At 53.1% G+C, this 24,828-nt stretch overlaps 1 protein-coding gene across 1 annotated transcript; it reads right to left on the bottom strand.

Annotated features, from left to right (window-relative positions):
• Window positions 1-1,233: 1,233 nt before the first annotated feature.
• Window positions 1,234-24,828, bottom strand: AOC1 (amine oxidase copper containing 1). The gene is made up of 5 exons (XM_082192316.1): window positions 24,768-24,828; window positions 8,093-9,623; window positions 6,227-6,515; window positions 5,430-5,562; window positions 1,234-2,447 (listed from the first exon to the last, which is right to left on the bottom strand). The coding sequence occupies exons 2-5, from the start codon at window positions 9,615-9,617 to the stop codon at window positions 2,169-2,171; spliced, it is 2,226 nt and encodes a 741-aa protein (XP_082048442.1). The 5' UTR covers window positions 9,618-9,623; window positions 24,768-24,828; the 3' UTR covers window positions 1,234-2,168.

Below are 24,828 nucleotides of genomic sequence, written 5' to 3'. Positions count from 1 at the left end.
TGCTCCTGCCAACTCAGCAGTTCAAAAGCACGTCAAAGTGCAAGTAGATAAATAGGTACCACTCCGGCGGGAAGGTAAACGGCGTTTCCATGCACTGCTCTGGTTCGCCAGAAGCGGCTTAGTCCTGCTGGCCACTTGACCCAGAAGCTGTATGCCGGCTCCCTCGGCCAGTAAAGCGAGATGAGTGCCGCAACCCCAGAGTCGGCCACGACTGGACCTAATAGTCAGGGGTCCCCTTACCTTTAAGCAGGAACGCTAGGAAAGGGTTAAAAGAGAATTTGTGGAGGAAGGGGCTAGGGAGGGCTAACAGCCCAATGCTCTGCCCTCCATCCTGGAAAAAGTGACAAATTGGGGGGGGGGGTGAAAGTTCTGTCCTGGGTCCATTGTTGTTCAACGTCTTTATAAATGATTTGGATGAAGGAATTGAGGAGATGCTCACCAAATTTGCCCAAAAAAAAGGTGAATGCTTTTCTCTGCTGCATCAACAGAGGTCTTGTGTCCGGGTCAAGCGAGGTCATAGTCCGTCCCTGCCTCTTCTGCCCTGGTCAGAACATGCCTGGAATCCTGTGTCCAGTTCTGGGCTCAGAATTGAAGAAGGATGTGGACAAGCTGGAAGGTGGGCGGGGGAGGGCAACCAAGATGATGAAGGGTCTGGTTTCCCGTTGGGGGCAACTGGTGGGCCACTGGGAGAACTGGGTGCAGGTCCAGATGGGCCACAGGCCTCATCCAGCACATGCTCTTCTCATGCTCTTAGTCAACTAGTTATTTTATGACCTTTACATATAACTAAGTGGACATTTGGAGCAGGAAAACTCACTTGAGTCCAGCGCCCAGTGCTCTGGGGAGCCTCCCCAGCTAGGCCTATGGGCATCAGGCCCTCCTCCCTGCTGTGTCCTCAGAGGACAGTGCTCAGTGGCAGACCCTCTCGGCACATGGAGGTTCTACTTTGCTCCTGTGAGTAATAACTGCTGGCACACCTGCCCCCCTCCTCCTCTCTAGCAATTTGCTCAAGCCACTGACACACACGGTATTGCCACCTGTTAACAGAAAATCCGAGGGCTCCCTCGGACAAAAACAAAGACACGAACCAGGATTACTTGGAGCAAAACAGCAGCCTGTAAGCTTGGCCTTTATTGAACTGTTGCAACAGGGTGCTCCCCTCACTTGCAGGAGAGAGGAAGGACAAATAAAAATGCTGTGCAAGGGCTTATCAAGCCCACCCCCAGAAACATCACACCTACATCACAGAAAGGAGGGGTTGAGGGAGGAGTTGTGGTGGTAACCCGAGTGTCCTGTCACCTGGCTGGTTCCCCCTTTCCCCCTCCCCATGAGTACTTTCCAGGGGACAGAGGGGAGTTTCACGTTTCCTGCCCCCAGAGGGAAGATCTGATCATTGTCCTTTGTTCCAGTCCGTGCTGAATCCACTCGTGTATGCAGTCCGTTGTGTTGTTGATGGTCTTCTGTCTAGGACCATCAGGGTTGGCATAGCAACTGGGCAGGGCTCCTGTGGATGTGCTGGAATGCGCAAGGGATTATGGCTGGCCTGTATCAAACCTTCCCCATTTTGTAGTCCTTCCTTCATGGAGTCAAATAAAAGTGGAACAGTGCAAATCTGATGTATGGTTGATTTTCTATTAATTTATAACAGAAGCGTAGCGTATGTCGTGTGTGAGTGTGTGTGAAGTTTGTACAAACTGAATGATGGGGGGGGGTCCTGCTACACCACGTCCCGTGGCAGCAAACTCCACGGCATGATGCATCTGGTCAGGGCCTGTGAGGACAAGGTGCTTGGCTTTATGGGCCTGATCCAGCACATGCCCTTCCTGCATCCTTCTCATCTGGAGAAGTCCTTCCTGCTGGCTGTCTTTACTCTCAAACAGGGGTGTGGTGTGGGAGGATGACCCCCCCTCAAAAAATCTCCTAATATGAAACTGATTTTGTGCCCCAGGAAATCAGTTGCCTCATATTAGAGGGCCAGCCCCCCTCCTTCACCCAGGTGCCCCCCTGCCTGGGTCTGAGGTGCACAGGAAGCCTGTAGTCGGGGGGGTGGATCTGGGGGGTGGGCATTGGTGCAAGCCAGGAGTGCAGAGGAGGAGAGGTCAGTGTCTGGGGTTGGGGTTTGAGGGGTGGAGAGGAAGAAGATGGGGCCAATCCTGCCTGGGGCTGGGCTACACCTGCCAGTAGGTGCCATTGTAGCTGAAGGGCTCCTGGGAGACGCAGGGCATGGGGTCGGCCGGGGTCCAGCGCTGGACATCCACCCCAGACCTGCCCCCAGGCTCAGAGGGGCGCACGATGACGGTGCGAAGTGAGGCCACAGAGGGGTCTTCGTCGAAGAAGTTGAAGGGTCGCAGGTAGAAGCCCACCACGTTGCCCGGCGTGGACGTGTTGGGGATGTCCTCCGAGTGGGGGATGTGGAGGAAGCCCACCGTCACCCAGGCCACCAGGTCCTGCCGGAGGGAGAATAAGAAGCATAATAATTTATTATTTATACCCTGCCCATCTGGCTGGGCTTCCCCAGACACTCTGGGCGGCTTCCAACAAAATATTAGAATACAGTAATGCATCCAAAATTAAAAGCTTCCCCGAACAGTGCTGCCTTCAGATGTCTTCTAAAAGACAGTTGTTCATCTGGTGGGAGTGCATTCCACAGGCCGGGCGCCACTACCGAGAAGGCCCTCTGCCTGGTTCCCTGTGTTACGGAAAATCTGGGTGCGTATTTACCCTGCCACCCAGCCAATCGGACCAAGTCCGTGGATTCTAGCGGAAGAAAAGGAAGCTCAGCCGGACGCAGGAGCAAAATGCGAAGATCCAAGTTTATTGCGCAACAGGTTCAAAGTGGAATTGAACCCCGAGAATGGGGCGACATAAACTTTTAAAAGTTCCCTCCAAGTCCCATAACGCAGTGCGCAAAACGTCATGAATACATTATGGGAAGGTTGGGTTTCATGGATTACATCATGAATACATTACACACGTCATGAATATCTCAGAGAAAGGTGGGGTTACACTAATTTACATTTGAGGGAAGGGAGGGGTGGAATATGCAGAGCGAGGGTCATACACAAATATACATTTCTGGAGTACCGGTGGCGGTGGGACAATGGGTTACTGATATGCACCGTCTGCCACCTGGTATTGCCCGGAGGAAGGGCTGGGCAGAACGATCTGACGGGATTAAAGAGTTCCTGTGTACGTGACTTGCCGTCTCGGGGATTATGGGGTCCGGGCAGCATCATGGAGTCCTGGGGAAACCGAGTCGAATGACACCAAGAGCAAGAAAATTGGAGCTGTGGTTGATTTTATATGAATTTTGAAAGGTTCCGATGACTTTCAGCCTGTTCCGTAGCTTAGATCAAAAGCGGAAGCAGAATGTATCCATTCTTGCAGAAATGGATACATTGTAACAAGGGTTTGACAGTTTTACGAGGTCAGGAGTTTCGGTTCTATTGTTCTCGCCGTGGGGGGCCGTCAGCAGCTCGTCAGGAGGTTAAATGAGGCGTGCAAGAGCTCCCTGAGCTCGCCTCTGCAAGATAAATGCATGGCTGTGATTGGCTAAAACGCCGGCATAGGAATAGACGGAGAAACAGGGACACCCGGTCTATTCATTCTAAGTATAGAGCGTAAACAGGTATAGGGAAAGATAGAAGCAAATATTCATAAGCGAGCTTATTCCGCTCGTGATAGGAAGGAGTAGAAAGGGGTTACGGGAGAAGTGTGGTGCTTGTGTAATGGTGGGGGGACTGAGGGTGGGTGTACCGCGGGCACTCTCGAGGTCATCGCCTCGGTTGTTTAACGGAGAAAGGGAAAGGGGGTACCCCCCCTTTCGCGGTCCGTATCAGTCCCCCATTCGGAGATAGATTTGCATTAAAGTTCCGAAGGAACTTGCAAATCCTTTCTCCGCACCATAGAAGCGCTAGATTTCAGTGATCTCATATTCCCCTTCCCCCAGATGCCTCATCTGTACGTAGTGTGGGAAGTTAGTGTGTTGGGAACGGGAATAGGCTCGAAGAGAGACTGAGTCAGAAGGAGCAGAATGGCGGAGGAGGGAACAGCAGGGGTTAATACAGTGCACGGTACAACATAAGATGGAGACACAAAAAACAGCGGTCACGATTAAGAGCAGTACAACTTTCAATAACTGTCGGAGCCATCCTAACTTGGGTAACCATCCCCACAAGTCCAGATCGGATAGCCCCTCGTGTTGGATATTGTGTAGCCTCCCCGCTAACTCGTGAATGTTGTTTAAATGTCCGGTTATGTTCAAAGTCTGGTCGGTCACATATGTGCAGCATTCTGTACCTATTAAGGCACAGGTGCCTCCTTGACTGGACAAGAGGAAATCGGTCGCAATCCTCGTCTGTAGGCTCAACTGTCTTACCTCGGATAGTTCGGACATGAGAGAGTCTGTGATCTGAGTCGCCTCCTGCATGAACTTAAGGAGGATGTCGGTGAGTCGGAGAATATCCACGTGGTTCGAACCGGCACCGTAGGCGGGGAAGAGTGCTCGGCCTACGGTCTCTCCATTCGCAGCAACGTCTGACAGGTCTGACAGCTCCCTTTGTTCCCTTTTGTTCCGTTGTCTTCCAGGGGGTAGGTGTGGTAATATTCTAATTCCGGGAACGATGTAGCCAATGAAGCAGGATCCGGACATGTGTGGGCTCACCCATGTATAAGCGCGGTGCCCACACACCCAGAATAGGCCGCTGAGGTAAGATTCCATTCGGCCTGAAGCAAAGGTTTGCAGTAGCATGGTGTCTGTGGGTTGTGGCTTCCAGTCCAAGGGGTGTCCAACCGCAGCGGCCCAGGCAACAGTAAGGTTAGGAAAAGTTCGGGAGTCCCTTGTGTTAGAGACAGTGACCAGTCCAGTTGGTAGGATTTCCAGAGTGTTGGTGCATGTACTGGATCCGATGAAGGTTCCTTCCCCTGAGAAGCTGCGGCAAAGGGGTCCTTTCGTAGGGCCGGTGAGGTAGAGGTATTGATGTGTTAGGTTGAGCAAATATTCATAAGCGAGCTTATTCCGCTCGTGATAGGAAGGAGTAGAAAGGGGTTACGGGAGAAGTGTGGTGCTTGTGTAACGGTGGGGGGACTGAGGGTGGGTGTACCGCGGGCACTCTCGAGGTCATCGCCTCGGTTGTTTAACGGAGAAAGGGAAAGGTGGTACCCCCCCTTTCTCGGTCCGTATCACCTGTAACTTGGCTTCTCGCAGTGAAGGAACCGTCAGAAGACCCTCAGAGCTGGACCTCAGCGTCCGGGAAGAACGATGGGGGTGGAGACGCCTTTTCAGGTGTACTGGACCGAGGCCGCTTAGGACCATTTAGAGCATGAATCTGCCTGCCCTGCCCTGGCCCTCCGTGTGTGCTCCCCCCAAAACCCCAAGTGAGCCGCCCTGCTGCTCCTCTTCCTGCCCCCCACGCCCAGGCCGCCCTCACCTGGTTCTCCAGGCTCTCATCGTTCTTGAGGAAGTTCTCAAAGCTGACCGTGGGGCTCCAGGGGTCGTTCTGGATGTAGAGGCTGCTGCTGGTGTCCTCGTTGTCGTGATGCTGGGTCACTGCTAAGGGGTACCTGCCGGAGGGACACGACCCCTCAGTCCCCGGGGCATGGGTGCCCCTGAGCCCACCCCATCAAAGAGAGGCCAGCCCACACCCAGGCGCCCAACACCTCCTGCCCGCTGGATCAGGGGTCAGCAAACTTTTCCAGCAGAGGGCTGGTCCACTGTTCCTCGGACCTCGTGGGGGGCTGGACTATACTGGGGGGGGGGTTGAAGGAATTCCTATGCCCCACAAATAAGCCAGAGATGCATTTTAAATGCAAGGACACATTCTACTCATCTAAAAACACGCTGATTCCTGGACCATCTGCAGACTGGATTGAGAAGGCGATTGGGCCGGATCAAGGAGGCTCCCTTCTCCTTAGGGTTAGGGTTAGGGTTAGGGACTAGTTGACCCTCGGGGTCCCTTCCATGCTTCTCTGAAGCAGGAGCCCAGCGCCAAAGAGCACCGTCCCCACGGGGCTGTCCAGCAGCGGCTCCTTGCGAGCAATTCCTGTCTCCCACCTGCCCCCAGTTTCCAGCCTTCTTTCTGGCCAGACCCCGACGGGGGGGGGGGTGAAACCGTCCCGTCCACTCCGGAGAATCTCCAGGCGTGGGCGACCCGCCGCTCCCTTCGGCTGGGAAGTGGGGTGGGGGCTGCCCTCCCGCCCGCCCGCCCGCCCCACCTGCCGGGCTCACCTGCTCCAGGTGATGCCGCGCTCCTCCTGCCAGCCGCGGGGCAGGACGCGGTCGGCGTGCGAGCTGAGCTGCAGCCGGTAGCTGCGCCGGTGGCCCCAGTGGTTGGGCTTCGCCGGGTTGCCGAAGAGCAGGTAGCGGGGCAGCGGCTGGCCGAAGGGGAAGGCGGCCTGGCGCTCGCGGAGCCGCGGCTGAGGCTCCAGGCGCGGCTGCACCAGCAGATGACTCGGCTCCCAGGGCAGAGAGATGTTCTCCAGAGCCACGTCCAGCGTCTCGAAGCTGTTCTCCAGGCCTGCAGGGGGAGAGCGGGGGGGACGGGGGTCAGGAGAAGCGGCAGGGGAGGGGACCCTGAGGGTGCGGGGGGGTGCCTGGCACGGGAAAAGGGGCCAGCCCCGAGGGGCATGCAGCGGGCCAGGAGAGCCGGCGGGGGCCGCTCCAGCCCCAGGAGGGAGGAAAAGCTTCCCCTCTCACAAGAAGGGTTGGGGGCGCAAGGGGACAGGGGGCGCTGCAGCTGCAAACCACCAGTCGCTGAATGAAGTGCACCGATTTGGTTGAATTAGATAAACTAATCAGTTTTTATCGGAGTTTGCGTAAATGTGCAATGAATTGTCCCTGTTTGAATTTTATTACAGTACGTTGTGCCTTGCAGGGGGTTGGACTAGATGACCGTCGGGGTCCCTTCCAACTCTATCATTCCCTGATTCTATGCTTATCTTCCTGAGATGGTTGTGCAGGCCAATATTCTGAATATAATGCTTTTTGTAGGGTAGGGGGCACGGGGAGTAAGTTGATGGAACCAAGCGGGCGCCCCCCGCCCCCAAAAAATTGGTAACTGCTGCCCTACAAATTCAAGAAGCGGAGTTGGGGGGCGGGGAGACCCCTCTGCTCTGTTCTACATGTCAGGAAAAGGCAGCAATGCAAAAGCCAGCTGCAGGTGTCTGGAATGCAAAACAGGATGTTGATGTGTGGGACTGTACTATTGGAAAAAAGGGGCAGTCTATTCTTTGTACTGAGCACCGGATGTTAGCTCAGAGTGTCATCTGACCTGTACTGGAAGTACAGGGGTGGAGTTTCTTTACTGTTGGAGTCTGAAGAGTGCAGACACGTTTTTCTGTACTGCTGGAATGACAGAAATAAAGCAATGTAAATAGATTTCTGTCTAACTGCTGCCCTACAAATTCAAGAAGCGGAGTTGGGGGGCGGGGAGACCCCCCTGCTCTGTTCTACAGACCTTGCGATGGAGCCTCCAGAGTGACTGGGGGGGGCAGCTCACTCTAGCGCTTGGAGGCAGAGGCTGGGACCCCCCCCTTGCCTCCTCTGCCGGGGGTCAAGGACGGGGCTTGGCCACAGAGCCCCCTCCCCGCTTGGCCTTCGAGAGTCCAGCGTTATCTCCCGGGGTTGCCTGAGGACAGAACGAGGCGCCTCTTGCCCCCTGAGACTCTGGACCTGGGCGAGGGGCGAGGAGAGCGGCTTGCGAGAACATCACAGCCGCCCCCTCCCTTTCCCCGACGGGGGGGCGGGCGCCTGGCTCTTCTTCAGACGTGACCCTGATGGCAAGGGATGCTCGACAGCAGAACGGACACCCTTGGGAGGCGGCAGGCTCTCCTTCGTGGGAGGCGTGGAGTCCCCCCTGCCGAGGGTTCTGTGATTCCTGCATTGCAGGCGGCGGACTACATGACCCTGGGGGTCCCTTCCGCCTCTACGATGCTATAAAAGCAGCCACAGCTGCAAACAGGGGCAATTCCTCGGAGCTCGGCCTGTTTCGTGACTGGAAAGGGGGAAGGGGGGGCGACTGAGGATGGACTGGGCTTAGGGACTCCCCGACTCCCCCCGTGCCCCTTTCTGCGAGCGAGCGAGCGAGGGCCCCACCTGCGATGTCCAGGTCGACCTTGTAGTGCACCAGGTGCGTGTGGATGTTGCCCAGCAGGTGTTCCTGCAGGCGGTTCCCGTAGCGGAGCCCCTCGGGCGTGTAGAAGGAGGCGTGCACATAGCCCGTGGCGTGCACCTTGGTCTCCAGCACCCCGTTGGGGTAGAGCAGGAAGTCCCAGATGTAGTCGTAGTTGTAGACGGTGGAGGTGGTGCGCAGGACCAGCGCGGCGCCCTCAAGGCCCGCGTAGAAGTGGGAGCCGCCACGGAAGTTGCTGTCGAAGTGGCGGCGCAGAGGGACCCCCGTGGGCAGCTCGAAGACGCAGAGGGCGCGCGGGAAGCGCACAGGTCCCGGGGCGTCGTACAGGTGGTGGGCGTCCAGGAAGGTGGCCCCCTCGGGGCAGTCGACGCCGGGCGCCAGCTCGTGCGTCACAGAGCCCATGCCCCAGCCCACATCGATGTACTTGGTCTGCATGGCGGCCGGCGTGTTCCCCCCGTAGATGGCGACAGCTTCCTGCACGCTCACTTCGTAGGCCACGCGCTCCCCATTGAAGCGCACGTCGAAGAGCTGCAGCCCCGTGGACGTGCGCAGGCGGAAGGCCAGGCTCCAGCCGCTGTACTCCACCAGGTTGCCTTGCACCGAGTAGCGGCGGCCCTGCGGCTCGCACACCTTGGCGCCGTGTGCGTCCGTCGGGGGCCCCGCCGAGAAGCTCCCCCGCGGCACGAAGGTGGAGAAGAGGCTCTCATCCGGGTGCGGCGGCAGAGGCACAACGGGCACAGCGCCCGAGGCGTGGAGCTGGGCCAGCTCCTCAGCGCTGCTGAAGTAGCGCCCGTTGTACCACAGCTTCTGCACCTGCCAGAGGCGCGGGTCGAGCTCCCGGTGGTCGAGCAGGACCTCCAGGCCCACCGGGTGCAGGAAGAAGCCCTCCACGAAGCGCTGGAGAATCAGCCAGGTGCGGCGCTCGCCCGAGGCCAGGCCCCGCGGGGCCACCTCCGTCAGGGTCAGGCACCGGTCACCGCAGTTCCCGAAGCCGAAGCCCGAGGCATCCAGCAGGAACTGCTGCAGCGGAGCCAAGCTCTCCGCCAACCGCTGCGAGAGCAGCCCGAACTCCAGCTGCGACATCGGCCGCGCCACAAAGGGCGCCGGCTTCCCCCAGGGCCGGTAGGAGGTGGGCGCGGGCAGGGGCCACACCACGTACTCAGTGACGTTGGGCTGCGCCTCGGCCCCGAAGAAGACCACAGCTCTGGCCCGGCGTCGAGGGCGGCGCTCCCCGGACTCCAGGTACTGCAAGGCGCGCCCTTTCTTCGGGGTCAAGAGCTCCACCAGGAAGAGGCTGTTCTTGGCCAGGGAGGGGTCTGGATCCGCCTGGAGGCCCAGCTCAGGCCGGCCCAGCAGAAAGTCACGGACGGCCCGCAGCTCCTCCGGAGTCAAGTCGGAGAAGATGGAGACCCCATCATGGCGCTGCGGGGGTTGGCTGGAGGCGGCCGCGGCCAGGAGGCTGAAGACGGCCAAAGCAGAGGACCACATCTCGCCCTGCGGGAGAAAGAGGGAGGCATCAGAAAGGGGGGAGGCGTCAGCAAGTGGGGTCGGGGCAGGATCCGGGGCCCGTCTTTCTCCAGAGTCTGACCCTGGAGTGTGGTGTAGTGGTTCAGAGAGGTGGACTCATAATCTGGGGAACCGGGTTTGATTCCTCGCTCCTCCACCTGCAGCTGCTGGGTGACCTTTGGCCAGTCACACTTCTGTGAAGTCTCTCAGCCCCACTCACCTCACAGAGTGTTTGTTGTGGGGGAGGAAGGGAAAGGAGAATGTGAGCCGCTTTGAGACTCCTTAAGGGGGATTTCCGGGGTGGCGCCATCGGTAATGGCAGACTCCCTCTGATCCGGAGGGACTGGTTCTACGGGAATCGGGTCTGTTCCACTACGGCGAAGCGGGGACCCTTGAAAAAATCACCGGCGGGTGAAGCCTGTGACCGTGGGACTCGGCAGGCACCTTTTGCACCCCCCTAATCTGCAAAGGAGGGACGCAGGTGGCGCTGTGGTTAAAAGCCTCAGCGCCTAGGGCTTGCCAATCGAAAGGTCGGCGGTTCGAATCCCTGCGGCAGGGTGTGCTCCCGTCGTTCGGTCCCAGCGCCTGCCAACCTAGCAGTTCGAAAGCACCTCCGGGTGCAAGTAGATAAATAGGGACCGCTTACCAGTGGGAAGGTAAACGGCGTTTCCGTGTGCGGCTCTGGTTCGCCAGAGCAGCGATGTCACGCTGGCCACGTGACCCGGAAGTGTCTTCGGACAGCGCTGGCCCACGGCCTCTTGAGTGAGATGGGCGCACAACCCTAGAGTCTGGCAAGACTGGCCCGTACGGGCAGGGGTACCTTTACCTAATCTGCAAAGGAGCCCAATTACAGGGTCCGGAGTGAAGTGGGGAAGCGGCGCGGTGCTGAGAGTCAACTGCTTCTTCCGTGGAGCGAAGCCGCACAGCCGTTACCGGAGAGTGATACCTTTTTCCTGTGACAATCTGGCTACAAAAACAACTATCCGTGAGTAGGTTAATTTTGGAAATAAAGGAGAACAAAGACGTAATTTGATACTGAAGCGGGGAGGCATAAACAGGAAGTCTGCCTTCCGTTCTTTGTAAATAGAGCAAAGCAGTGAACTTGTAAGCTAAAACCTTGAAAGACGTTTGAAAAGGACTATAATTCTAACATCAAAACAAGCGATCTCCCCCCACCTTGGCTGCAGGAGAGGAGGGGGGAAAGGTGTGAACCGTATTTCCCTCCAAAAAGAGAGAAAAGGAAGCTAAAATCCAATGCTTAAAATCTGGGACAACAAGAATGCCGTACTGTGAAATGTGCTGTTAGTGAATAGAGTACTTTTTGACAGCTAACTCTGCAAGTGAGATACAATGTTTGTGGCTGGCTTCTCCTGGAAGTAACTGGAAAATAACTGAAATTGAAACTGTTGTCTATTTTGTGAATTGGGGGATTAAAAAAAGGTTATTTATTTTAAGGCAACAACTTTTGACTGCTACTGTGTCCCCCTAGAGGAAGTTTGAAATTGTTACAATAACAACTGGGCCAGGGGAATTTTCCACTTCAAAACAAATTCTGGCCGTGGGACTGACCTTGGGCTTTAACTAGTGTTATGGCAGATGGAAAAGAAAAGACAGATTTGCCTCAGGAAAAAACAACGAGGTCTGGTAGATCTTTTCGCCCAGACGCTGGGCTGCAGCGAAGAGCTTCAGCATCTGGCCCCTCTGCATCATCAGGGGCTGCATTTGTACAACCTAAACCTAAAGAAATGACATCCGAAGATGTTTTAGCTCAAGCATTAGGCAAAATTAATGAATCTCTGGAAAAACTAAGTAAACAAGTAGCTGAAACATCAATCGAAATTGATCAAAATACTACAAGTATCAACAATTTGGGACAGAAGGTAAATACTAATACAGAAACTATTGAGAAACTGCTACAGGAATCTACTTTGACCCGAAAGACAGCTGAAGAAGCAAAGGAAATAGCAGTTTCTTTAGAAGAGAAGATACTACCGATACATAAGCAACTTGAAGACCACAGGTCGATATTGTCTATGATTGAATTGAAGGAGAAACAAACGAATTTGAGGATCAGGGGCCGTACCTGAACTTGAGAAAGACAATCTGGCTGACTTTCTTATGCAGGAATTTGCAGACTTTTGGAACCCAGATTTGGAGAAGGAAGATTTTAAGATAGTGAGTGCTTTCAGGCTGGGAAGAGGAGGGAAGAAGAACAGGGTGAGAGACTGTTTGATCACCCTCCGAACAAAAGAGGAGAGAGACAAAATCTTGAGTCTGCACTTTCAGAAGACTTTAGAAATACATCAGTCAAAAGTGGAGATATTTAAAGACATTCCGAAATATCTTTTGGACCTTAGGTCCAGTTATGGAGATTTGGTTGCCCTGTTGAGAAGCAACAGAATCATCTTTAGGTGGGAATTTCTCCAAGGCCTATCTTTTAGCTTCCATTGAAGAAAGATAAAAATAAGATCAGTGGATGACAAAGAAAGATTTTTGAAAGACCACGGAGAAGACCTGCAGAAAGAATCTGGAGAAGAGTTAAGAGCACTAGAAAGAGGAATATTAGACATAGCAAAACTACCTTTTGGATTAAAAGACTGCCTAGAGAAGGTGATACCACCGACAGAGCAGGAACAGGCACTTGGTGCAGTTGGAGGAAAAGTAAAGTAACTACATCATGGCTCTGCAACTATTAAGCTGGAATTGTAATGGTCTCAACTCCCCCCAGAAAAGGAAAAGTGTGTTTCATTTATTAAAAAAGGAACAATTGGACTTGATTTGTCTACAGGAAACACATGTGATAAGGCTACAATGAAAAGTATTGATAAATAAAAGACTGGGCCAGGAATTTATCTCATCGGATAAAGTTAAAAAAAGAGGAGTAGTGATTTATGCAAAGGAGAGACTATCACCGAAATTTATCTTTAAAGATGACCAAGGAAGATTTGTGGCAATTGAAATTCAAATACAAGGAGAGAAATTCTTAATAGTAGGAGTTTACGCACCAAATGAGGGGAAATCTAAATTCTTTAAAAAGTTGCATGAGACCTTGATGGACTATTTGGATTATAATGTGATTTTGATGGGAGATATGAACGGAGTGGTAGCTACACATATGGACAAGGCACAAAGACAGGTAGTCACTAAGGATGGCAGACTAGAGAAAACCTTTTTTGAGATGACAGACAACTTGGACTTAGTTGATATCTGGAGAACAAAGAATCCCTTGGCTAGAGAGGGAACCTTCTTCTCCGAAGCCAAAATGACATGGACAAGTGTCAGGGGTTCAGGAGCAGAGGCAAGGGCAAGGGAGGAAACAGAGAGCGAGGGGGAGGAGGCAGAAGAAAAGATGAGTGATGACGACGACCCGAGATCTCCGAGTCTTTCCAGTGAATCAGAAGATTCACAGAAGGGAGCACCAGTGGCCAGGGCAAGGGGGGAGACTAGGGGGATACCCCAGGAAGATAGAGCCAGAGGGGACTCAGAGGGGAGCAGTTGGAGATCGGGACCAGCGTCACCGCCAGAGAGCAGGGAAGAGGAAGGGCGCCAGGGATCAAGTGCTGGCAGCTCACAACAGGAGGGAGGGCACGAGTCAGGAGTGGCCACACCTCCATCAGGGAGCGAAGAAACGGTCAGACGGAAAGTGGAAGGTTGGGCGCGCGCGCCAAGTTCAAATGCACAGGAAGGTGGCGCAGTAGGCAGCCCGGAGAGGGAGCCAGGTCCTAAAGCCCGGCGCAAGGAGACAGAAGGGTCCGGGGGGTCGGCGTCGGAGGAGTCCCGGAGGGAGGAGACCCCGGGGGGCAGAGGGACCCAGAGGAGAACAGTCAGGCGGAAAAGGTGGAGCAGGGCTAGGATATTAAGTTGGTGCACAAGGGGCGGAGACTCAGACGGAGCTTCGCCGATCTAAGCATAAGACGTAGAGTTGCACGCAGCAGCTTGAGAATGGGAACTGTAACTCAATAAAGACTTTTACTTAATGATCGCTGGCTAGCGTGATCCTCTGTGAGCTAGGATCGGGGAGCAACTCTGACAGTAAGCTCCGTCTCTCAAATTGTGGGCATCTACGGCCTCACGGAGAGGAGAGAAAGCGGGTGCCTACTAGCGAGCTCACGAACGGCAGACAACATGACGGCTGAACAGCAGATAGCGGAACTCAGAGAAGCAGTGACACGACTGAATGCCGAGGCGCTGGCATCCAGGAAGAGAGAGGAGGACGCAGCTGCCGCCTACAGGGATCTCCAGGTCAGGTTGGACGTGCTTACGAAGCAGGGGCAACAGACACCCAAACCAGAGGGGATTGGGTTGGGGAGACGAACAGGCGGTCTGGTCTCTCACTTCGATGGGAATCTGCAACAGTACCCCAACTTTAGAGCAGATGTAATGTGTGCACTGCAACTGCTGAACAAAGACTTTAGAGATGAGCAAGAGAAAGTGGGGTTCGTCATGTCCCATTTGCATGGAGATGCTAAAGCATGGCTGCGCAATTTGTGGAGAGATAAGGATCCTGCGCTCCAAAATGCGGATGCCTTTATTAAAGTGATGGATGGGTGCTTTTTATCAAGCATTGACGTGGATCTTGCTCGGAAGCAGATACATGGACTGAAGCAAGGGAGGGCCAGCGTAAGGCAGTACCATGCCCGCTTTTTCGCTTTGGTCAGTGCCCTGGAATGGGACAGAGATTCGGCTCCTGTAAGAGACCTGTTTTGGGAGGGATTGCACAGCTCGGTTAAGGATGAAATTGCGAGGGGGGAGAGACCCCGGACCACGCAGGAGATCGTTCAGAGGGCGCTGGCGGTGGGGGTGCGGCTGGAAGAACGTCCGTGGAGCAGGGACGAAGGGCGTGGAGGGCGCAAACCAGCCAGGGGCTCCTCCTTCCTTCCCAGAGAAGCAGCGCGTGCGCAATCCACGCCTCCGCCAGGAGGAGGAGCGGAACCTATGGAGGTTGGAGGTGCAAGGGCTCAGTCAGCAGCCAGAGCCCTAGCACCGGGAGCAGTGAAAGCGAAGCCTCCTAGAGGGAACAGGAAGTGTTATATCTGCGATGATCCACAGCATATGGCGAAAGAGTGTCCCCGGAGGCTCCACAAGCACACTGCAGCCTCAGCAATGGTAACTGCAGCAACGCAGCAAGGAGAACCACAGCAGGGAAACGACGCAGTCTGGCTGGAGGAAGAGGCACTGGGGCCCAGCCAGACGTGTCAGTGAAGCAGTCCCCAGAGATTTTACAGCCCATGGACCCCCTCCCGCCCAAGCCAGTAGTGAGGCTCACCGCATCCCTCCAGCTGCCCAATGGAATCACCATGGACGTGCCAATTACCATCGACTCAGGCAGCAATGCGGACTTCATAGGGCAGGACTTTGTCGACCGGCACGCCATACAGTTGCTGCCTGCCACGCTGCCCCTGCAGGTTGTCACGGTGGATGGCAGGGAGCTGCTAGGGGGGCAAGTGGTGAAGCAGACGCCACCTATGGTGCTGCGGCTTGGAAATCACAAGGAGATTATCAGCTTCAACGTCACTCAACTGTCGGACACGCCTATTGTATTGGGCATGAGTTGGCTGGACAAGCACAGCCCGGCGCTGGCTTGGTACCAGAGGCAGCTGACCTTCGGCTCTTCCTTTTGTGCTGAACACTGCATCATGCCCCAGCAGGAAGGGGAGCAAGAGGAGTCACAGCTGCTGCTAGGCACGCTGCAAGCGATTCCCCACAAGTACGCAGAATTTTTGGAGGTTTTCTGCGAGAAGGAGGCAGACAAGCTACCCCCCCACAGACCATATGACTGCAAAATTGACCTGCTGCCGGGGGCGGCGCTGCCCAAAGGGAAGCTGTATTCCATGTCTGAGGACGAACTGCAGGAACTCAAAGAGTTCATAGATCATAATTTGGAGCGCGGTTTCATCCGAGAGTCCAAGGCAGCGGGGGGCAGTCCTGTATTCTTTGTTAAGAAGCGGGACACGCCCCAAAAAAGGCTTGTAGTGGACTATCGCATCTTAAACAGTGTGACCAAGCCATCGGACTTCCCCATGCCACGAATCGACGACCTCCTCGCAAAGGTACGGAAGGGCAGCGTGTTCACCAAGTTAGACCTGCGGGGGGCGTATAACCTCATTCGCATGTGGGAAGGAGATGAGTGGAAGACAGCCATGTTCACGCCCCTGGGCACCTACGAATATAGAGTTATGCCTTTTGGATTGCAAAATGGCTCCCACGTGTTTCAAGCATTCATGCATCACGTGTTGGCGGGGCTCCTCTACAAAACGTGCGTCTGTTTCTTGGATGACATCCTGATCTTTTCGGAATCGCAGCAGGAGCACGACAGACACGTCAAGGAAGTGCTGAGCAGGCTACAGCAGCATAGGCTTTACGCCAAGCTGGAGAAGTGCCAATTCGACGTGACGGAGGTGGATTTCCTGGGCTACAAGTTGTCAGACAAGGGGCTCGCCATGGACAGCGCCAAGGTTCGAGCAGTGTTGGATTGGAAAAGCCCACGCAACTGGAAGGAGGTCCAACGGTTTGTCGGCTTCGCGAACTTCTATCGCAAGTTTATCAAAGGCTTTGCTATGCAGACGGCGGCCATCACGGACACGCTCAGCTCCAAGAAAAAGAAGTTCATCTGGACGGGGCAGGCGGAGCAGTCCTTTCAGGCACTCAAGCGGCTCTTCGCGTCGGAAGAGCAGCTGCTTCATGTCGACCCCAGCAGGCCGATGAGGGTGGAGACAGACGCCTCGGACAGAGCCGTGGGAGCAGTCCTGCTGCAGAAAGACCCGCAGGGGGTTTGGAGGCCGGGAGCGTTTTACTCCAGGAAGCTCAGCAAGTCCGAACAGAATTACACCATCTGGGACAGGGAGTTGCTGGCCATTCATGCAGCGTTCAAAGCGTGGCAGCACTTCCTGATCGGCGCCAAGCACACGGTGCAGGTCTGCACGGACCACAAGAATCTGGAGCACTGGCGCACGGCGCAGTTCCTGAACCAGAGGCAGATACGTTGGGCTGAGTTCTTTGCGAACTTCGACTTCCGAATAGAGTATGTCCCGGGGGACACCAACATCATGGCGGATGCTCTCTCCCGTAAGCCGCAGTATCTGGAGGAGGCAACACCAGCGGCCGCCATGCACATCTTCGCACCAACAGTGTGGGCGTGCGCTGCGGCAACAGTTGACCTGGAGGCGGTGCGGCGAGCGTTGCAGGATGACTCCTTTGCGCAAGCAAAACTGGCAGAGATGCAAAGGGGCACGGCAGCGACCGACGGGTTCCAGCTGAGAGATGGATTGCTCATCCGTAAAGGGGCCATCTACGTGCCAGGAGACGAACTTCGCACCAAGGTACTGCAGCAGCTGCACGACGCGCCCACTGCCGGGCACTTTGGCAAGGAGAAGACGGTGGAATTAGTCGCCAGAGACTTCTGGTGGCCCGGAATGAGAGGGGAAGTCGCGGACTACGTGGCGAGGTGTGACACCTGCCAGAGGGCCAAACCAGTGCACAGACCGCCGGCCGGACTGTTGGAACCGCTGCAAACTCCGTTCGAACCATGGGAGAGAGTGGCCCTGGACTTTGTCATGGATCTGCCCAGCTTGAGGGGCAAGACGGCCGTGCTGGTGGTGGTGGACTTGTTCTCCAAGATGGCACATTTCATTCCGTGTGCGAAGGTGGCCACGGCGGAACAAACCGCCAAACTGTTCATAGACCACGTGTTCAAGGTTCACGGTCTGCCGCGGTCTATTCTGTCCGACCGGGGGCGACAGTTCATCTCGAATTTCTGGCAGAAGCTGATGGGCTTCCTGAACGTCAAGATCAACCTGGCGTCGGCTAGACACCCGCAGACCAACGGGCAAGCGGAGCGGGTCAATGCCATCATGCAGCAGTACCTGAGATGTTATGTGAATCAACAGCCTGCGACGTGGGTGGATTACCTGCCTCTCGCCAAGTTCGCCTACAACAACACGAAGCACGTGTCCACGGGGCTCACGCCGTTCTTCGCCAACAACGGGAGGCACCCCAGAACCTTCCCGGGACTGGAAAGACTGGTGGAGGGGGAGCCGCAGACAGCAGATGCGTTCGCGTCGGAGTTGCAAGAGGTTCACGATCAGCTGCGGCGGCACCTGGAGCTGGCCAAACACGCATACAAGGTGCAGGCAGACAAACACAGAAGGGTTGGCGAAGAGATCCATGTGGGAGACTGGGTCTGGTTAGCAGCCCACGCAGTGCCGGCCAGGTCGTTGGCCAAGAAGAAACTAGGGCATAAGCAACTGGGGCCCTACCAAGTCGAAGAGCAGGTCAACCCGGTGGCTTTCAGGCTGGCGCTTCCGGAGGGTTCCAGAATGCATCCGGTGTTCCACAGATCGGTGCTCACTCCCTACAAGGCACCGCACAGGTTTCAGGAACCCGGCACGGCGCCGAGTCCGCTCCGAGAGGGAACCAGGCAACGGGGAGTGGCACAGGAGGTGCGCCTCAACGAAGTCACGGAGATTTTGGACTCCAGATGGGGGGAAGAGGGGGTAGAATACTTTCTCGCTAAGGAGGGCACCCCGGCCAGTGCCAACAGCTGGGTGCCAGGCTACGCTCTAGACGAACCTCTGCTCAAAGAAGAGTTTCATGCCCTCTTCCCACACAGGCCCATGCCAGCGGACTTTTTCGACGACTGGCTTTTCACGCCCACGCTTTCAGCCAGCACGTTCCGGGGGTTCGACTCGGACGAGGAACCGACACGCGACGCACGTTCCCCGGAGGGGTCACCCTCGGGATCTGCCTCAGAACCCTCGTATTGGTGGGACGATAGACCAGAGGAGCAGTGGCGCAGAAAGTGGCTGGAGGGTCCAGGACGAGCGACGCCCCCAGAAGGAAGCGAGGGAGAGACGGACATGGACGTTTTCGGGGACGACCCGGGTTTCGAGCACGGCGGCACAGAGATGGAAGCGGAGGTGACCGTCGTCGACGAGAGCAGGGAGGAAGAACCGGAAGACTTCAGATGGAGGCCCGCCACGGGAAGCGAACTGTACCCGACATTCGTCCCCCTGACACAGCAGCACCCAGCTCCCGCACCGGAAGGAGGGGAGGGGGGAAGAGGGGGCTTCGAGGGGGGATGGATGTCAGGGGTTCAGGAGCAGAGGCAAGGGCAAGGGAGGAAACAGAGAGCGAGGGGGAGGAGGCAGAAGAAAAGATGAGTGATGACGACGACCCGAGATCTCCGAGTCTTTCCAGTGAATCAGAAGATTCACAGAAGGGAGCACCAGTGGCCAGGGCAAGGGGGGAGCCTTGGGGGACACCCCAGGAAGATAGAGCCAGAGGGGAGCAGTTGGAGATCGGGACCAGCGTCACCGCCAGAGAGCAGGGAAGAGGAAGGGCGCCAGGGATCAAGTGCTGGCAGCTCACAACAGGAGGGAGGGCACGAGTCAGGAGTGGCCACACCTCCATCAGGGAGCGAAGAAACGGTCAGACGGAAAGTGGAAGGTTGGGCGCGCGCGCCAAGTTCAAATGCACAGGAAAGTGACGCAGTAGGCAGCCCGGAGAGGGAGCCAGGTCCTAAAGCCCGGCGCAAGGAGACAGAAGGGTCCGGGGGGTCGGCGTCGGAGGAGTCCCGGAGGGAGGAGACCCCGGGGGGCAGAGGGACCCAGAGGAGAACAGTCAGGCGGAAAAGGTGGAGCAGGGCTAGGATATTAAGTTGGTGCACAAGGGGCGGAGACTCAGACGGAGCTTCGCCGATCTAACCATAAGACGTAGAGTTGCACGCAGCAGCTTGAGAATGGGAACTGTAACTCAATAAAGACTTTTACTTAATGATCGCTGGCTAGCGTGATCCTCTGTGAGCTAGGATCGGGGAGCAACTCTGACAACAAGAATTAACCAAATATGGGTAACTAGAGGAATGGCACCAAAGACAAGAAAAGTGGAAATTTGCCCAAAAACCTGCTCTGACCATAATGCTGTGACGATGGAGATGAAACTAACACCAACTGGCTCTTTCAGATAGAGGATGAATGACACCTTATTTAGAGATGAAGAAGTGACTAAGAAGGCCCTAAAAACCTTGAGAGACTATTTCGAGACAAATATGAACACTAATGTTGAAAAAAGAGTAATCTGGGACGCAAGCAAAGCTGTTATGAGAGGGTTCTTGAAACAACAGAATGCAATAAAAAAGAGAATTCAAAATGAGAAGAAGGATAAAATTTTGGAGAAAATAAAGGAAAGTGAAAAGAAATTGAGAGCAAAACCAAAGTCGCAAGAAATCTTGAGAGAAATAAAGTTATATCAAGTTATATATCAATACATGAAAATGATGAATCAGGAGATAGAATGGAAAATTAAACAAAAGAGACAAAAGACATTTGAGTCGGCTAATAAATGTGGGAAATTGTTGGCTTGGCAAATGAAAAAAAGACAAAAACTAAATACTATTATAAATTTAGAAGTGGAAGGAAAGAACATACAGAACCCAGTTGAGATTAGAAACTGTTTCCAGAGGTATTTTAAACAACTATATACACAAGGGCCACAGAAAGAAATTGATGTACACCGATTTTTGAAAATAAATGGATTACAAAAAATCTCTCAAGAAAATAAATTAATGCTGAACTATAAAATAACTGAACAGGAGGTAGAAGGTGCCATACAGAATATGCAATTAGGTAAATCTCCAGGACCGGATGGATTGACTTCTAGATACTACAGATCTTTAAGAGAATGGTTAGTACAACCTTTAAAGGAAGTCTGTAATGAAATAATGGATGTGAAAAGGGCACCAGAGTCGTGGAAGGAAGCGTACATCACACTTATACCGAAAACAGAGACTGAAAATACGCAGCTTAAGAACTACCGCCCCATATCACTACTTAATGTGGATTATAAAATCTTTGCAGACATTCTGGCTAAAAGACTAAAAAAAGTGTTAATGGAAGAGATTCATAAAGATCAAGCAGGCTTTCTCCCGGGTAGACACTTGTCTGATAATATGAGAAACATAATCAATATTTTTGAAAAATTACAAGTGAATATTAATACCAAGGCAGTTTTGATATTTGTGGACGCAGAGAAAGCTTTGGACAACATTTCTTGGAGTTTTATGAAGAAGAATCTACAGGGGATGGGGGTAGGTCAAGGCTTTGGAAATGGTATGTGCAATTTATTCAGAACAAAAGGCTAAATTAATTGTGAATAACGTGGTGACGGAGGAATTTAAGATAGAAAAAAGGACACGACAAGGTTGCCCAATCTCCCCACTGCTTTTTATATCGGTCCTGGAGGTCCTGTTGAATATGATTAGAAGGGACTAGTTGGTTGAAGGTATACAAGTCGGAGCTAAGCAGTACAAATTGAGAGCATTTGCAGATGACTTAGTATTGACGTTACAGGAGCCAGAATCTAGTACCAAAAGAGTTTTGGAACTGATTCAAGAATTTGGTCAGGTTGCAGGATTTAAACTAAATAAGTTAAAAACAAAGGTCTTAGAGAAAAAATTAAGAGAGATTAAGAGAGAGAGGTTTCAGAATGAGACAGGTTTAACAGTGGTTAAGAAAGTGAAATACCTGGGGATTAACATGACAGCTAAAAATGGGAATTTATTTAAAGACAATTATGAAAAATGCTGGACTGAAGTGAAAAAAGATCTAGAAATCTGGTCAAATTTGAAGCTTTCACTGCTAGGCCATATTGCTGCGATAAAAATGAATGTATTGCCTAGAATGTTATTTCTGTTTCAAACATTGCGAATTTTGGATAAAATGGATTGCTTCAAGAAGTGGCAGAGAGATATTTCTAGATTTGTCTGGCAGGGCAAGAAGCCTAGAATAAAATTTCAAATACTAACGGATGCAAAGGAAAGAGGTGGATTTACCCTGCCAGACCTTAAACTTTATTATGAATCAGCAGCTTTTTGCTGGCTGAAAGAATGGCTGCTTCTTGAAAACACAGACATTTTGGATTTAGAAGGCTTTAATAATGTATTTGGATGGCATGCATATTTATGGTATGATAAGGTCAAAGCACATAAAGCATTTAAAAATCATATTGTCAGGAAAGCATTGTTTAATGTCTGGATAAGATACAAGGACTTATTGGAAAATAAAACCCCAAGGTGGTTGTCACCAATGGAAGCGAAGGCGCAGAAAAAGCTCAATATGGAGGCCAAATGGCCGAAATATTGGGAAATTTTGGAACAAGAGGGAGACAGATGGAAATTTCAGAGTTTTGAAAAACTAAAGAATAAAGTGCGAGATTGGCTTCATTATTATCAGATAATGGAGGCATATAATTTGGACAAGAAAATTGGCTTCCAGGTGGAAAAATCAAAATTGGAAACAGAACTGTTGGATCCCAAAACTAAGATTTTGTCAAGGATGTATAACTTGCTGTTGAAATGGAATACTCAGGATGAAACGGTGAAATCTGCTATGATTAAATGGGCACAAGATGTTGGACATAACATAATGATGGCGACTGGGAACAGTTATGGACCACAGGTATGAAGTTTACGGCATGTAATGCCTTAAGAGAGAATATTATGAAAATGATATACAGGTGGTACATGACCCCAGTCAAGCTTGCAAAAATCTATCATTTGCCCGATAATAAATGTTGGAAATGTAAAGGAACTGAAGGTACATTCTTTCACCTTTGGTGGACGTGCCCAAGGATTAAGGCTTTCTGGGAGATGATCTATAATGAAATGAAAAAGATCTTTAAATATACCTTTCTGAAGAAACCAGAGGCCTTTCTCCTGGGCATGGTCGGCCAAATGGTGCCAAAGAAGGATAGAACTTTATGTATGCCACAACAGCAGCAAGAATACTCATCGCAAAGTACTGGAAGACACAAGATTTACCCACGCTGGAAGAATGGCAGATGAAGGTGATGGACTACATGGAACTGGCGGAAATGACTGGCAGAATCCGAGACCAGGGAGAAGAGTCGGTGGAAGAAGATTGGAAGAAATTTAAAGACTATTTACAGAAATATTGTAAAATTAATGAATGTTAGAATGATGTCAGAATGAAGTTAAGTGGTTTTAGCAGCACTGTTACAAAGGAGTATGTAAAAATGGTTTGTTAACAGGTGAGAATCCAAAGTTACAATATATTAAGTTAAAGGATTAGGATAAAAACAAAGAGGGAAAGGATTTGCTGAATTAACTAACTGAACTGGAATACAAAAAAGGGAGGTGTGAGGAGGTCAGGGAAACAAGTAAATGAAAGACAAGACATGGAAATATTGATTTGTTTTTAAGTGTTTTTATTTTTCTGTATTTTGTATTTTTTCTTTTCTTTTTCCCCTCTTTCTTATTTTTGTAACCTTTTTTGAAACTTTAATAAATATCATTAAAGAGAGAGAGAGAGAGAGAGAGAGAGAGAGAGAGAGAGAGAGAGAGAGACTCCTTAACGGGCGTGAAAGGCGGGACATCAAATCCAAACTCTTCTTCTTCTTCTTAGTCTTGGCTACACTGAGTGGCAGCCGCAGCTCTCGGGGTCTCAAGTGTGGGAGATGGCAGTCCAGCAAGGATGTTCTTGCTACTTAGCAGAGACTCAGACCACAGAAAATGTAATTGGTAGAGTCGGGTACGTGAAAAGAGAGAGCCAGCTCGCATCCTAGCCGGCTAAATAGACGGCTCCACAACCTTCTTCAATTCTGCTGCTAAGGGGGGGGGGGGGGTTAACGCTACTCAGCCCACAAATGTGGGTGCCTGGAGGGATAAATCGAATTAGTATATAGTCTCCTACCTATTAAAACCTGCCCCGCATCAAGCAAGGGTCTTGCTCATCCCAAGTTGGAGATGCCCTTGCCCTTGAGTGAACCCGGGATCTTCTTTCCGCGTGGAAGGCAGGGTCTGTCCCACTCGAAGTCCTCAAGAGCCAGCAGAAAACTCTGCTTTCAATGAAGGGTGAAGTCTCCGATCCAGTTTGGACATGGAAACCTCCCTACAAGTAGCTATCGTACGAATGGGGTTTTTTGGGCGGGGGGGGAGAGCAGCGCCCACAAAGGGAGGGCTAGAGAGTCTTTAACCCTTCCCTGCCTTGCATGCTGCCATCCCAAGTCTGGATCAGCCCCACCCCCGCTACTTGCGGTGGGAGTAATTCTCCCCATGGTGGCACCGCGAAGCAGAGCTGAGCACTTCGGCCAGGGAAGCTCAGCTTTGGGCCGCCCCGACGGAGCCGAGCGCCAGGCTTTGGAAAACCTCCTCTCCCGCTTTGCTGAATGTGAACTGCCTGGCAGCGCCGCCTGGTCACAGCTGAGCCGCTGCGCAGTGGCGTAGCGTGGGTTGTCACCACCCGGGGCAAGGCAAGTAATTTGCGCCTCCTAACCCGTGGATTTGCGCCCCCTAACCCTAACCCCCAGGTGTTGCGCCCGGTGCCGCCGGCCCCCCCCCTGCACCCCCCACGCCCGGTGCGGCCGGAATCTCCCGGGGTAAAAGTCTGTGGACTTCAATCTGCTGTAAAGCGCAGAAGGAGGGTTTTGTTTTCATCTTTTAGACAACTTATCTGAATTCAGATATTGCAACATCTCCCTTGTTTTCTTGCTTTACTTTGATAGCGGGTGAAACGGAGTTCTGGGGGGGGGGGTCGTAATGGGAAGAGGAGGCCTGGAGGGTCTCAGGGAATCATAGAGTCGGAAGGGACCCCAAGGGCCATCTAGCTCACCCCCGGCCACGCAATGCCTCGCCTCTCCCTCTTCCAGCCTCGAAGAGCGGCTGCCAAGAATCCGCTCTGACGGCAGGGTCGCCACTTTGCAACGGGCCACGAGATATTTTTGGAGGGCCTGCCTGGCTCTTCGCTTTTGCGGAACTCTCTAAAGTGCTATAGAAATAATAAATATCTCCAGGAAGGCCCCCCCCCCCCAGCACGTGCAGAGTGCCTTTTTCTCAGCCCCGAGTAATAGCTGGAAGTCTTTGAACCAGAAAACCCGTCTGCTTGCATCTCAGGAGTGAGCCCCCTCTGGGACAGAAAACCACAGACTCCCGTGCCATGTGGGGCATCGTGGACTTGGCAGGAGGGAAGGTGCCCTAAGGAAACCAGACAAATGCCCTCCCTGGAGCTTTGACCCTCCTTGCCCCTCTGTGCTGCCCCGGGGGGGCATCACTGAAGATGGGGTGCAGCCCTGGCTCTGAGTTAGGATCCCCGGAGCCCCCTCCCTAGAGGTGCCCCTTACCTGTCCAGCTCCTGGGCTCTGCTCTCCTCTCAGGGCTGCTTAGGCTGGGTACTCCTGCGGG

The sequence above is a fragment of the Podarcis vaucheri genome, assembly GCF_965113315.1.
Source record: "Podarcis vaucheri genome assembly, chromosome: 12".
NCBI lineage: Eukaryota > Metazoa > Chordata > Lepidosauria > Squamata > Lacertidae > Podarcis > Podarcis vaucheri.
Note: the sequence above shows the minus strand (reverse complement) of the source record. Positions and strands in the feature narration are given on the sequence as shown.